This window comes from Kwoniella dendrophila, chromosome 10 (assembly GCF_036810415.1).
Source record: "Kwoniella dendrophila CBS 6074 chromosome 10, complete sequence".
NCBI classification, from domain to species: domain Eukaryota; kingdom Fungi; phylum Basidiomycota; class Tremellomycetes; order Tremellales; family Cryptococcaceae; genus Kwoniella; species Kwoniella dendrophila.
The window spans coordinates 1367462-1383170 of record NC_089485.1 but is presented as its reverse complement, the minus strand read 5'-3'; the positions used below and the strand labels follow the sequence as shown (position 1 = coordinate 1383170).

General features: G+C 36.4%; 3 protein-coding genes across 3 annotated transcripts; 1 reads left to right on the top strand and 2 right to left on the bottom strand.

Annotated features, from left to right (window-relative positions):
• Nucleotides 1-3148: 3148 nt before the first annotated feature.
• L201_007463 (uncharacterized protein) lies at nucleotides 3149-5524 on the top strand (the record flags this gene model as incomplete). Its single annotated transcript, XM_066223169.1, has 15 exons — nucleotides 3149-3255; nucleotides 3331-3350; nucleotides 3414-3478; nucleotides 3582-3680; nucleotides 3755-3829; nucleotides 3947-4110; nucleotides 4173-4230; nucleotides 4287-4307; nucleotides 4397-4420; nucleotides 4480-4569; nucleotides 4635-4739; nucleotides 4803-4930; nucleotides 4999-5168; nucleotides 5276-5397; nucleotides 5480-5524. The coding sequence occupies 15 exons, from the start codon at nucleotides 3149-3151 to the stop codon at nucleotides 5522-5524; spliced, it is 1293 nt and encodes a 430-aa protein (XP_066079266.1).
• A 1619-nt stretch (nucleotides 5525-7143) lies between these two features.
• Nucleotides 7144-10392, bottom strand: L201_007462 (uncharacterized protein; the record flags this gene model as incomplete). Its single annotated transcript, XM_066223168.1, has 9 exons — nucleotides 7144-7508; nucleotides 7566-8695; nucleotides 8757-8909; nucleotides 8981-9283; nucleotides 9359-9498; nucleotides 9572-9633; nucleotides 9702-9819; nucleotides 9888-9952; nucleotides 10065-10392. The coding sequence occupies 9 exons, from the start codon at nucleotides 10390-10392 to the stop codon at nucleotides 7144-7146; spliced, it is 2664 nt and encodes an 887-aa protein (XP_066079265.1).
• Nucleotides 10393-12259: 1867 nt separating this feature from the next.
• Nucleotides 12260-15374, bottom strand: L201_007461 (uncharacterized protein; the record flags this gene model as incomplete). The annotated part of the gene is made up of 13 exons (XM_066223167.1): nucleotides 12260-12508; nucleotides 12586-12659; nucleotides 12728-12794; nucleotides 12852-12941; nucleotides 13011-13177; nucleotides 13282-13464; nucleotides 13513-13822; nucleotides 13923-14248; nucleotides 14333-14366; nucleotides 14439-14803; nucleotides 14891-14968; nucleotides 15084-15249; nucleotides 15351-15374. The coding sequence occupies 13 exons, from the start codon at nucleotides 15372-15374 to the stop codon at nucleotides 12260-12262; spliced, it is 2133 nt and encodes a 710-aa protein (XP_066079264.1).
• Nucleotides 15375-15709: the final 335 nt, after the last annotated feature.

Here is a 15709-nt window from a genome sequence, read left to right as displayed (position 1 = left end):
TTTCATACAAATTCATCCGAAGAATAATCAAAGGATCATCTCGTTGCGTTATAGATTAGATCAGGACGGTGTGACTTTTTATCTAACGAAAATTAGGTACAGAAAAAATGAAGAATCAGGTTCTCAGCTAGCAGAATATGTACAAATATTCCAGCGTGACAGGAAAAAAAAGTGATGTCATCACACAAGAAACCAAAAATTCTCGGAGATTTAAGGGATCATTAGACTATACATGTGATCGACCTGAATTTTTATCTCTCGAAATTTCATCTTCGTCTAGTTACCAAAAGGGTTATCGCTTAATCTCATATTGGTGCAGGTACCCATACAGTAACAAGGTGCTACGTATCTTAAAGGTACAGTTATATTTACATATATATTCACTCCACCGCAGTGAGAGGACTGTAACGTTCTTTCGTCCTTTTTTACTGGATTTTCTATCTGATCGCCTTACATAAGAAAAAGTTAACAGATGAAGTCCTCGTTTCGAAAAACCAATTACTTTTATGTATAGTGACAGTCACGGTACATATATATATATACCTTAGGGGTATGTACTCGCTTAAAGAGATCTTCAAGAACCCCATTCACTTTACCTAGCTATCATGACCTGGATATTCGCTTTACGCAGCTTGTCAAGATTTTCGACTAAATTCTTCGCGCCTGATTTTCTGGAAGGGTAGAAAATCAATCATTCGGTTCTGAATTTTAGGATCTTACTTCAACAAATATCAGGAATGCTTCACTCCCGAAATTTGCATTTTTGCTTCAAGGAGTGAGACACACGAATACACTGCTCAAACAGCCTCGCGTAGCTTTAACAGATGCATCGTCAATTAAGCCATCTCAATTGGATGTTCTAGCTTTCGTTTAATCAACGCATTGATCTTCGTACAATACGTCATTTATAGAAAATAGAAAAAAACGGTAAGAGGACAATGCCAATGAATGCTCAAAGCTCATTCTATAGCTAAATAACATCTCGTTTCAACTAATTAAAGGTACAAGAGTACATATATAAGTGAAGTTCCGTGCATAAGGAATATTCTATTTCGATTGTTCTCCGTACTTTGTGTATATCCCAAACTTTCACACAAGCTCGCTAATTGCCCTCGATTTTAAAGTCTAATTTAGTTCAAAGCTCATACATACCTCGTTTTTTCTATATTCCTCAGCGAACGGATACAGTACACCCATTTATGTTTCCGACGAATCTTGAACGAATAACCCGAAATCCTATGTCTCGTTTCGGTTTCATTTTTCATGCGAGGAACGCTTGCACGGTGTTGTTCTTAATTACATACTAACCTGTCACATGCTGAAGAGACGGTTTCCTTAAGATTTTTTGGACAGAAAAGATGGAAATTTTTGATCATTTCTTATGGATTATAGAATTCAAAATTCATGATAGATTGGAAACTCCTTGTTACAAATTTCTTCTCTTCCCGAATTCTTGGTCACTCTAAATGTAACAGATAATCAGGGGTTGACCGATAACAAATTTTTGCATTCTACATATATTTGAGGGTTTACTTTTTGACTTCCATCGTCATCGTCATTGTCATTCATTTAAGTGTTTTTGTACTACAGTACAATTCGTTTACAGCGTATCCTCCGGTGCTGACGGTTCCAGTGATTGAATGTCATTGTAATGAGGGTCACAGGTCACGATGATAACGCTGAAACTAATCCTAGCGAAGTAACAAAAGTGTCCCTGGTCACTCACACAACATAAGTTCTCATGGAAAGATCTCCCTTGTCTTATTGAATGATTTTACAGGTTCTAAAGGTTTTGGTAAAATATATCACTAATTCACCATGGACATGCCCTTAGAACACAATCAAGCAATCTCTTATTTCGGTTCGAGGGTTGTAACGGATGCAACGGGTTGTATCAATGCGATACGGTGATGGTCCTTCTATTCAATTCAGAAGCGGAAGGACCAGTGAAGGTATGATCACTAGTGAGGAGAACCTAATATCTAGAGCTGATATTTCGATTGATATATTGTTATGGCGTTAAAACCTAACAGTAGCTTTAGCGTCATACAGCACAATCCACTGCACCAAAAGGGTCACTAAGATCAGGATCATGCTCATTATCCTGGTTCCTGCAACATATAGCGTATCAGTAAATCAAAGTCATGACATACATCTCACCAGGTTTTCATTATCTAGCCATTTCCACTTTACAAAGATGCAACAAGTGTACCTTCCTCAAAAGAAGGCCTGACTTCTCCAGTAATGTCAAATTTACTTCATGCGTGGCCAAAAGCGAGTAAAAATCATTTCCTGCTCATATGGTTCTACCAATTTGTGACCATATCGACTAGCGCATATCCACACCGTTGTCATATCATATTTGCCTTGAAATATCGTCTAATCAAATACCGCAGGCATCGGCCACACGAATGCGATCTTGGGCTGCCACAAAGCAAGTAATTCACTCTACATATTCCAGCAAACTATTTCTAGGTTTAGTCGAAGCCGCGTTGTCGTTCATCTTATTCAACAGCAGTTGATGTCGGTGGAAGAGAAGTGCCTAGCATCGCAAAACCCGAGTAAATTGTCTGTTTGAGTTGATTTGAAGGAATATCAGATTTGCATGAAACTGATCGATATTTCGCTCTAAGATATTCCAGTTGCTCACGAAGGTGTATCAGAAGTCATCATTGTCATAAAATACAATCTATATATAGATGATTTGGCATTCATGAGATAATGTAAGTCATGGCCTTCATCTCCGTTATCATTTTTGCTGCCCAAGCACTCCTCATACGCGGTATCTATCCGAAGCTTACCGGTTGTATCCAATTTAATCGGTGATGAGCGCTTTTATTTTCACTAAAATTCAGAGCGGAGTGAGAATCCGGTTTGTTCCGGCTTGTATATGGCGGAAATGCCGGAGATATAATCTAGTAGGAGTCAAGATTTTAACCATTAACCAACCATACAGTGAGAGTCGCTTGAGTAGACTGGCCCCGCATACACCATCATCATCTACCCCAGTCTAGTATAGCCTGCATCTCATACCTTACACCGAGTCAAGCTTCTATCGTGCATCCCATTCTCGACGATTATCAAAAACAGTCTTCACATCTCTTGTTATAGGATCAACAATAAAAAAACAAAATAGATTGTCAACAAAATGCTTACTCAATCTTCACGAATCCTTCTTGCTAGATCAGCTCCTAGATCAACTGTCTTCCCAGTTGCTAGAGCTGCTGCTTCTCATTGGGCTAACGTTCCTGCTGGGTTAGTTTCATCTTTCTCCGATCTTGATGAACTCCCAATTGATCAATAACTGACGTACTGCCTGCTATACAACAGTCCACCTGATCCTATTCTTGGTATGTTCGATATCGTAGAAACCTCCTTAGAAATACAGCTAATAGCGGTTATTCATTGATCAGGTGTTACTGAAAAATTCAAGGCCGATAAATCACCAAAGAAAATCAACCTTGGTGTTGGAGCTTACGTATGTTATCACATCTATTCTACCGGATTATGACTTGAACACTCTGCGCTGCCCCGATATCATTTGGGTGGGAAGCTAACGTAACCATGATTTACGTTCTTAGCGAGATGGTGAAGGAAAACCATACGTCCTTCCTACCGTAAAGAAGGCCGAGAAGATCCTTTCTGAAGCTATGCAAGATAAAGAATATCTTCCTATCACTGTAGGTTCAATCTGAGCTACTGAAGCTAGTAGGCAGTAAAAGAAAGCAAGCTAATATCGAAATCGAACATATAGGGTTTAGCTGATTTCACAAAACTTGCTGCTGAACTCGCTTACGGAAAAGACTCAAAACCATTAGTAGAAAAGAGAGTAAGTTGAATATGATTACAAGTCTAACTACTGCCAAAGAACTCTAGATGCACATTCTCGCTACCATTGATCTACTTTCTACGGAAATAATATACTAATGACAATTTGATCGCATAGCTCGCTATCACTCAATCTATCTCAGGTACCGGTGCTCTTAGAATCGGTACTGCTTTCCTTGCTAGACATTACCCAGGCGCCAAAACTATCTACTTGCCAACTCCAACATGGGGTAACCACATTCCTATCTCAAAAGATTCAGGCCTTGAAGTTAAACAATACAAGTGAGCTCCAATACGTACTTTACTTTCATGTGGTAGAAAGCTGATGAATTTTGTACTGATAGATACTTCAACAAAGAGACTGTTGGACTTGACTTCGAGGGTATGAAAGCCGATATCAAGGTAAGTCCCGCCTTGTTAGCAAGAGCAAAATACTGAGTTATCTTGAATCCATATAGGCTGCTCCTGAAGGTTCTATTGTGAGTTATCTGTACTGATTACAGAGTCAATGAATATGGATGAGAAAACATGAGGATTGAGCTAATGTTTGATTGTTGGGTTCCTTTAGGTCCTCCTCCACGCTTGTGCTCACGTAAGTTGTGATGATATTGGAGATATAGTGGAAATATGCTGATTCATGCAAAACATCAGAACCCAACCGGTATCGACCCAACTGAAGCTCAATGGAAAGAACTTTCAGATATTGTAAAAGAAAAGAAACACTTTGCATTCTTCGATATGGTATGTACTGAAATACCTGCAATGGCAAAGTTATAGGGAAAATGCTGATTGGGGACTATTATTAGGCCTACCAAGGGTTCGCTTCCGGTGATACCCTCAAAGATGCCTTTGCTGTTCGATACTTCGTTGAACAAGGACACCAAATCCTTTTATGTCAATCTTTCGCCAAGGTGGGTATTCGCTCCTTCCAGCTGGGTCTTCATCGCGATAAAAGCTGATCTGTACCTCTTTAGAACATGGGTCTTTACGGTGAACGAGCAGGTGCTATCTCATTCGTCTGTGAATCACCTGAAGAGAAAGCCAGAGTCGACTCTCAATTGAAAATCCTCATCAGACCTTTATACTCTAACCCTCCAGTTCAGTAAGTCCATCATACCCTGTGCATATCACCCGAAGGTATATTGACGGATTGTTTGTGTCAACTTATAGCGGTGCCCGACTTGTCAGCACTATCCTCTCATCCCCTGAACTCACCGAAGAATGGCTTGTAGAAGTCAAGGGTATGGCTGATAGAATTATTGAAATGAGAGAAAGACTATACAACAGACTTGTCGAATTGAAAACTCCAGGAGAGTGGGGTCACATCAAATCTCAAATCGGTAAGTAATATGATTACATGTAATCGAGCTCCCTCGTCCGCTTCCCCTTCTGATCTACCTCATCGAGCTATTAACATCAGCCACGCTGACGTTTCACGCTATTATAGGAATGTTCTCTTTCACTGGTCTCAAAGCCGAGCAAGTTGACGCTCTCGCTGAAAAAGCTTCTATTTACCTCACAAGAGATGGAAGAATCTCAATGGCTGCTTTGAACAGCAACAACGTTGACGTGAGTTAATACTACAATTCTTCCGCCATCATAGGCCATCATAGAATACAAAACTGAACATCTATTTTATTTCTTTAACTAGTACTTTGCCGAATCTGTTTCAAAAGCAGTTAAAGGTGAACTTTAAGTAAACAATAAATTGAATAAAAAGATAAAAAAAGCAATAAAAAGGTTGTAGGTCATATATTATCATTTTATTGTCTAGGATGTAGAATATAAATTTAAGATGTTCATGCATGAAATATTATAACGCTACCAAATGCTGTCCTCAATCTTTATCTTGTGGAAGCGAACATCATTATACAGATCTAATGTACACAATTCCAGGAATTTCACTATGTCTATGCCATATTCATAAATCGGAATACGACTATGAACGAATATGACTTACATCGGTTCAATCATTGCGAAAGGCGCTTTACCTTTGTATGGTGTGTGTGCGTGTGAGTTGACTAACGCATCATATCAAAATTTTAGATGAGGATTCATATTATTTGTGTAACCTATAAAGTGCTTTGCTGTATTGGGAATGTAATCACTGACTTGTCCTTGAGAAAATGGGTAGTCTTGATCAAATGATATCAATCGAATATGTGAAGTAAATAAATTATCGTTCTTGAGAGTAAATACTCTGTACAAGTAACTAAAAAAGATAGATAATGTTTTCTGGAAAAATCCAAAATTTTCTTAACACATAAATCTCCAATCGTGATGTATTTTGTTATCAATAATGATTATTTCATTAACTAACTACTTATGCTTAGATCATCTATTACTCTAAGCAGCGCAATAAACTATGAAACAGTTCCTCCAATCTGTTGCATTGCATGATGTTATTGATACTTGCTATAAATCTCACATCCCAGCTTTTATTACTACAATAACAAGTTCCATATTGTACAGTCATACATATCATTGATGCTTATCTGTTAATTAATCCCAAGGAACTCCTTCCACAATCAAATATCATTGTACTATTTTTAGAGGTCAGCTAAAAATATAATTCGAATGAATTATATACGACGATACCTATACCTCTCTCTACCTTTTTCTACAAGTAGTAGGTAGGTAATACAAGGGTAAACATCAACGAGAGAAACCAGAAAGAAATAACACTTTTCAAGCTGGTTGACTGTCGACTATAATTGATGATGATGATGATGAAACCTCAGTTTTGACTTGCTTTGCTTCGTTCCCGATAGATTTGTTTGCCTTTTATAAAAATTGGCAAGCATAATCAGATGTTTGATCGTTAGTTGACTGAAAAATAATGACCATTACTATGTAAAGTATAGCATTTGATATAATGATTTACACATTTCTATTTATCTATCTTTAATTTCTATAATTGTAGCTCCATACATACCCTGGAATGTATTTTGTATCATCCCCACTTTCGAGAATTCAAGGGATGTACACCGCCATCATGATAAATCCTTTTTCGATTCCGACCAAATGGAGAGCATAACTTTCAAAAGAAATACAGGCATAATGTTCATATATATGCATCAGGTTCATGTCAAGTAGATATTAATTGCTTAAAAGTTAAAGGAAAAGAAGACATGAGAAGTATAAATTGTAAATTGTAAATTGTATATATCGATTGAAATGTTTATTCAATTGATATTGAAGTAAAACATGAAGAAAAGTGTCCGCGTGAACCGTCAAACCATCTAACTGAAATACCCTACCATAAACTGACTTTCTATTCCATACATCGTCGTTATTGCTTTGAATTCTGGTTGATTATGAGATATTAACAGGTTGATAACTTTGTTGTCTTGGCCATGCGCCAGCAGCTCCTTGTGGAGTAGGATATTGATGACCTAAATCACCTCCATGATTTAATCCGTGACCATGTCCATCATCAGAATGATCATCTCTATAAGGTGTAGATGTACCTGATAAATTACCATAATTTGATCCTGATCTCATTGGCATTCTTGATGCTAAATCTGCTGTTGCCATCGTATCAACTGAATGTGTTCTAGAATGTGCTGCAAATGCTCCAGGTGGTCCACCCATATTGGAATTACTATGATTATCAAATGCTGCCATTGGATATGCTTGTGTTGATTGATTGGGTGGTGAGGCGTAACCTTCTTTGTAAGCTAACAGAGCAACGAGTTAGCTATATGTAAAATTTATATTGGGATACCCAAACTCACCACCTGCTCCATCATTCCAACCACCTTGAGCATTTCGGTTATCATACCAACCTTTTTCATTTGATGCTGCACCAGTCTTCTTTCTTCTTAAACAGAAGAAGAAGAGTAAACCAGCTAAAGCAGCGGCAGCACCTACACCAGCACCAATTCCAATACCGATCTTAGCACCACTTGATAAACTTGATGAAGAAGAATCTGAGTTTGATGCATCTTTATTAGCGTTTGTTACACTTGTATCTGTAGCTTGACCTGCTGAAGCAGTGGTTGCAGCTGCTGAAGTCGCTGATGATGTGGTATTTTGAATTGGAACCTGTTTCCAATATTTCTTCTTGATAATATCTGAACCTTTTTCTGCAATACCATATGTGACTGCCATTGTATGTGCTGAAATATGTAATGGTGCAATTGAAGTATCGATTACTCTAAGATTTGAAGTACCGTAAACTGTTAATGTAGTATCAACTACACCACCAGAATCTTTTGGTAACATTGAACATGTACCCATTGGATGATATTCTGTACCACAATTTGTTTTCGTATATGTACCTAAAGCGTCTCCAGTGACTGATGGTCCAGGATAAACTTCTGTAATCATAACATCACTTAATGGTGAAGCAGCAGCTAATTTTCTTGCAAATCCTGAACCATAATTCATTATATCAATATCATATCCTACACCAAAGTAATCTGGATTAATTGATGGTTGTGTGAAAGCATCAGTTGATGTAATTAAAATTTTCCCTCTTGACCATGGATGTTGCAAAGCTACTTGAATACCCATTTCATTTCCACCTTTACCAAGCATTGTTAAGATAATTTCAAGTTGTCCTACATCTGATGTCATCCATTTTTGTTGGATATCATATTGAGCTTTAAGTCCAGTAACGACATTATCTGGGAGATCTAACCATGATTTGACGTTAGAGATGGTGGTAGTCATTTGAGAAGCGATGTTAGAAGCGTAAGAATTGGCCTCGTCGTCTGAACCGATGATATCGAGCATTGATGGGTAACCGACAGCCTCATTGACATAAGTCCAGAGACCGGTTTTCTTTGTATCGTATTCTTCTTGTGCTTGTGCTTTGAGATCTGCTGAAGCACTCAAGTTGTTCCAGGTGAAGGTTCCTTGGCTGCAAAGGGCGTAACAAACGTAAGCGATTGATAAATCAAGTCTGTGAACGGTAAACTTACGGAGTTGACCAGTACATAGAATAAGAAACATGATCTTGTAAGTTGAAACCGACTGGAAGGTCAAGTTTGGTATCTATGTTAAGACCTTCAAGGGTTTCTTTTGGACCGATACCTGATAATTGTAAGATTTGAGGACTACCGACTGTACCACCACTATTTATATACAAATCGCTTCTATCAGCAACGGTTCTAGGAGGGTCAAAGATTGTAATAGAAGGACTTACGCAAGGATGACTTCTTTATTAGCTTGAACTGAATAACTTGTAGCATCTTTATCAGCTTGGAATTTCAATCCACTAGCAACAATATTTCCATTTGCATCTTTTGTACCATTAAATAAAACTTGAGTAACTTGTTGACCTGTTAAAATAACTAAATTTGATCTAGGTGGTAAAGGATCAATGTAACCTGCTTTTGAATCTGATCTAGTTTGATTGCTAACGTTAATTGTTGAAGTTGATAACCATGCTCCTCTTGAAATACCTGCTGCATTATCAATTGATTTAAATCCTAATGTTATCCAAGCTCTATGTTATACATACATATAAAAAACAGATTGTTAGTGAATCTTATTATTAATGTGAACATAAAGTTAAACTTACGGAATCCATTTAGCGACTTCATCAAAGATGTAATTGGTGTGCCCAACGTGAATCATACCTGATTGACCATGTAATGAAGGATCAGAGGTCATACCAAATTTGGTTTTGACATCTTCGCTTGGAGGAGAATAATTTTCAGCCTATAATTAATTAGTCAAGATCAGTTTCCCACACTGCAAAATCGTCAAAAATTACTCAAGGTCAGCTTCTCACCTTTTTGATATATTTGTTTACTTCTTCCCAATTCCATGTTTCAGCAGCATTAGGGTTAAGAGCTATTCAGAAATTGATATATCAATACAATGCGCATGAGAGGAAGGTAGAAGAGTCACTGATTACTTACTTGCCCAAGCATCGAATTCAGGTTCACTAGGTCTACCCCAGAACATCCCATTAATAGCACCTGATCCACCTAAACCTTTACCTCTCGGCCAATATTTGGTGGCACCACCAGAATCGGTCTAAATCAGAAACGAAGTATAAGTGAATCTATACACTCTGAGTGATTATAGGTAAAACTAATACTCACTTGTGCTACTGTGTTATAAGCCCAATCATATGCTGAACCAGTTAACGAGTTCAAGTATGAGTAACCTATATATCATTGGTGAGTGTCAGCTGGGTGTATATAACACAATGCGAGTATAAGAAAGAAAGGAAAAATCTCTGTAACTTAGAACACGAGGTATTGTACGGTAAAACTCACCTGGAGTATCAATTTTAGCTTGAACATCAGAACCATCACCACCAGCTTCTATACATAAAACAGTTACATTTGACCATTCAGATAATCTTGAAGCTAAAGCTAAACCTGCCACACCACCACCAGCAATAACAAAATCAAATGATTTACCATTAACTTTTGATGCATCTGAAACAATTTCTCTTTTATGTAATTCTCTATGTGGATTATTCAAATTATGTGGATGTATGTTTTCTTTTACACCTGCCCCTGGATTTGATCCTGATACAACTTCAGATACTAATAAAAGATGTAATAAGGTTATTATCGTTGTTGGTTTTATCGTTATCATCTTGACAAATTCAAGGATGATTGATGTCTTAAAATAGATTGTTGCGTGGTTGTAAAGTAGTGCCACTGATTGAATAGAGTATGAGATGAAATGGATGTCGTAATTCTATATTCATCCAAGTAATGTTTTAAAAAATTGATTAAAATTTTTTATCAGTTTTATACTCTTCTTGTGAATGTGGTTTTATACTCTTCTTGTGAATGTTGTTGAGATTGGTGTTCGACTTGATTGATCAAATTGTTTGTTTGGATAGAAGAAATAGTTGTAGATGTATATGGTTAAGAAGAGAATGAAAAGGCGACTCACATATTATTATATATTCACTTAATCTTTGGATAAATGCGGGGTATACGGAGAGAAGAGGAAAAAACAGATAGTTGGAAAAGCTGTGTATAGCTAGTAAGGTAATATCTAGAATAAGTGGATCCAAGCACAAGTAGTATGTGAAATGTATAGTTGACTCCCTTTTTCTTAGAGTACAGATTGATTGTCGCTACCTGATAGCTAATTGTTTGATGATAAAAGTAATTTGTATTTGTCGGAATAGGACGGAAACGCGTCTCTCCCACTCTATTCTTCTAATTTGATGGGATTGATGGGATTGATGTGAAACGTTATTCCTCGTTCCTTTCCTTTCAAAGTGTAGAAATGACAAAATAACAATCCAATTCAATCAGGTTCCAACAAGATGTTGATAAAAAAGAAAAGAAAGATGATGAATGTCAAGTTCAGAGTATCTCATATAATAGTTACAATACGTGATTGATCATATTATAATATATCGTACAAGAGAACATAATATCAATTTTTCTTTCCTTCCTCTCTCTTTGTTCTCTTGTCATCTCATATTACTGTATTCACACAGACATCAATGCAAAATTCCCCGCAATGTATTCAGGTACCTTTCCTCTGAAAATGCTTTTCAAGGGAAGAGATGAACGAAACAGAGCAAATAAGAAATTTGCCTCGGTTGTTGAGGTCTTAAGGTAGATAGGAAATCACGTTTTTCACAATACCTTACTCTTGTAAACAAAAAAGCTGTGTAAAAGATACACCAAAGAATCCTGAAACAACTTTGAGGGTTTGAGGGAAAAAGATGCTTATACCCTTATCACTGAGTCATTCACGTTTTTTTCTTATGCTAATATTGCCAAGACGAAATACAGAGACTGTATCTCTACTCGCTCTCTCTTTCTCTCTGTATTCAAGCTCGAGTGATTAATTGTTTCTTCTCGGTGAAAATCTTAAACCCTGAAAAACAAAAGAAAGTAAACAAAGCGTTTTCGTGGCGCGTTTAGCCGAACCTATCATAACTAAACAAGTTTTTCGAGAGAAGTGAGGTCAGCCAAGTGAGATGTTTTTTTGGTTTTTCTAACCTTGGCACCCAAATTTACGACATCCATCGATAAAACTGCTTTTGATTCCTACAATGGCTGTACGAATGTACGAATTCGCCGCACTTTAATATCAAAAGATTCCTGTAGAAAACAAGGGATAAGGGCAAAGATAGGTTTTCGGTTATCAACAGCAGAACGCCATATACGTATCTCAGCTTCATCCTGTTGATAATTTTTCCGTTGCACGGCCGTATCGAACTGTTATACCTGCTGATACCGCCGGTTCGACGTCGGATTTGACGAGTTTGATAATCAGCAGCTTTCAAAGTATCGGGAAGGTGTGGTATGCTGTGCTCGTTGGATCCGAGTTGGCTATAAACATGTTCTGCATATCATATCAAATGTATATCCAAATATCTTATACCTCCTTTATCGAATATTTTCTCTATATATACATATATATATATTATGAATCAATGGGGTCTAATGTATCAAGTGGTTCTTATTCTGTACCATGTCATTGTGATTGATCAGTCAATCAAAGCACCTTTCCTTTTACCCAACTCAACCTCTTCCATCTTGTACACAGCCGGTCTACTTCCAAGTCCAGAACTACTACTACTAGAAGTGGTCAAACCTTTATTTCTATTACTGAAAAGTGGTATAACTTTAGTCAAAGATAATCCTCTTCCCCTCGCTACAGATCTAGCTCCAGGTCCGTTCCATGATAATACTTCTAAAGGTGGATTCAGTCTTGGCCATGATACGTATGATGTTCCCTATAAAGTTGAATAAATTAGTATTATATACGCAATTGATAGTAGAATAATTCTGATGACGAATGATCTGTACTCACATTACCCCAAATATATGTCCCAGAGAAGAAAGCTAAGAACACCCAAAGTAATAGGAATGAATAAATGGAAAGTTCTACGGATATCACGAGACAAAGAGATCAGCTGGGAATACCGCATATCGTCAACGTTATCGTCGCTTACCGCTCGTCCTAGGTAATGTGATAGCTGCCAAAATCATAGTACAAGCAAAAGCCAAGACGTACGGCATCTGATTGACCATCTTGGTTAGCAGTTATAATCAAGCATGGTCAATCAGCTAACTCACAGCTCGCATGAGTAGAGGTCTTGTATCTGTCAAAGGTGGAATACCTCCTTTTTTAGCTACCCAAGCACCGGTAAGAATGTCAAAAGCGTCCTGGCGAAGGTCATCTGTCAGCTGACCTTCAATGAACGGCTGCAATACAATTTGTACAGTATAACTTACCTGCCTATCGCCATCAAAGAAATTATTCCTTATATATCTCATGATACTCTTATAACCATCATGTAACATTCCTTCTTTTGATCTTACACCTGTTCTTGTATAATCTGCTTTGAGTGCACCTGTTCCTGCATACGCTCTTGATACTGTATCACCATGATCTGCCCATACTATAAGGGCAGAAAACAGCGGTATTTATATTAGCTCGTGGACAGATAAATATCATGCCAAACCATAATCGGATTTGTCAGATCGTCGAGAAGAGACAACTTACCATGTCTAAACATAGTCATAAATTCATCATGATCTTCAACTCTTTCTTTTATTGAAATGACACCTGCCATTCTTAATTGTTTATTTAAAGCCCATTTACCTAAAGCAGATTGAGCTACATTCGTTCTATCTAAACAATCCATACAATTTGTTCTAATTACACCATTTTGTTTACTCAATACAACTGTTTCATTATTATTGTTGTTGTGGTTGGTGGAAGGTGAAGGTAAACCATATTGTGAAGAATTTGGATTGATTGAATGAAACCACATCATTTTGTCTAAATCAGGTTCTAATCTATCAATTAATAATTGAATTTTATCAAATCTTAATTTACGACATTCATGATGAAAATCGAAATATAAATAATGTGCTTTTTCTTTTAATAGTAAATCATCACCTGAATTTGTAACCAATGACATATACTTTTCAAATGCTTCTTTGACTGGTTGTTCATGTCCTTTTTGATTAACTAAATTAACTAAATGAACATCACCATATATATTCACCATTGAATGAAGATGGGTCGAAAGAGCTTTTGGCTAAACGTGAAAGTGGAGAGTGGAAAGTTAACATTTTGTTTTTGATGTTTAGCTTGATTCCTTTAAAATGAAAGAAATATCCCTCTAACTAGTCACTTACAGTTTCAGTATAATCCATAATTTGTAAATCAGGTTTATATCTTAAATTATTAACTTCTGCCCAAAATAAAGGAACTGAACCTCTAGTTTGAACAAAACTTAATCTTTCTCTACCATCAACTCTACCTTTTCTAATTTGTTCTTTATTATTTTCAGGTAAAGGATCAAATAAAACAATTTGTTCAGTTTCATTAAAATTTGATACATAACCTTGTGAATTTAAACCTCTTGAAAAATATCTTGTACCTGCTCTATGTCTTGATCTTCTTGATATCAATAAAAATAATAAATCTCGATTATTTAATGTTGTTGAACGTAATTCAACGGCTGAAAGTAAGTGAAGATTGTGATTCGGTTTGATCAATATGCTACCATGCTATATTTATAATCATGTGTGAAATTTTGACTTACATCCATACATTACAGGTAAGATGAATCTACTTAACTAAGCAATTTACGCATACAGAAACATCATTAGCAGCTTCTTTAGGTATAAGATAAGTTTGGGAAAACTTACATCAATACCACCATTTTCAGTTAAATCAATCATTTTATTCATTAAATATCTATTCCAAAAGAATCTTTCATCTGATTTTTTCCATAAAGGTAATTTTAATTGATTTTCTTTTTCATATAAATGAAAATCATTTTGACGTTGTAAAGAATTTGTTAAATCCCAACCATAAGAAAACCATAATCTACCTGATTTTAAACCTTGTTCAACTAAAGAAATTAATTCTTTTTCAATTGGATTATCTAATATAGTTGATGAATTCGATAAAGGTGATAAAGGTAATAATCTAAAATCTGTTGCTAAATATATTGGTTGTGATAGTAGTCTACATGAAGGTGTTCTTGATGTTATAATTATTAAGAAATCGGCTATAAAAACAAACCAAAGAAAAAGAATCAAAATTATATAAGATTATCTTACGTACATTGTAGCTAATGATATAAGTCATTACTCACTTGTAGCAAGACTTAATGTACCGATTATACCATAACATGTTATAACTTTTTCTTTTCCGAAAGGTATTTGAGATGATTCTGTTTGTGTGAGATCCACAGAGTTTTTATCAGTTTTGACCTTGCCAAGCACTTCTGATATATAGCTTGACTATATATTCGCATGGAGAAAGCAATGCGATACTATACAACTAACCGTTCAAGCTCATTCGGCCAGTCCTTCTATCAACATATAAACTCTCCCTAGAATCTTTTTCATTGATAAATGCAGGTCCGTCAAAACCATGTGTGACTGAAGAGGAAGAAGCTGGTTCGAATACATAAGATGTTGGTGAGACGTATAAATTGAGAGTCTCGTGAAGCTATAATCAAATACAGGATCAAGTTTAAACCATCAAAAATCATGTCAAAACATCAGCTCAAACCAGTATATCATGTCGTTGATAAGGTTAACCCCACATACAGGTAAGGTATTATAATTAGTCATCTTGTCGAATCTACCTCCTATCTTGCTTCTCGCTATCGGAAATCAAGCAAACGGTTGAAGCGGATTCCTGATGTGACTTTATGATCGATTGGTTCGCTGATAACAATGTTATTGCTTGTCACTGCTCTCTAAACGTTGTTGTTGTTGTTGTCCCACATATAAATAACTATGACACCACCACTGACAACTAACCAGCACGACCACCGAAGCATACGTAAACATATATATGATATATGATATATGATGTATTACACGTGTCATTAATTTACATTTACGCGTCTTTATGATTTATTCCTTTATCACTTGTAATGTTAGTATACTCGACGCGTCATAGT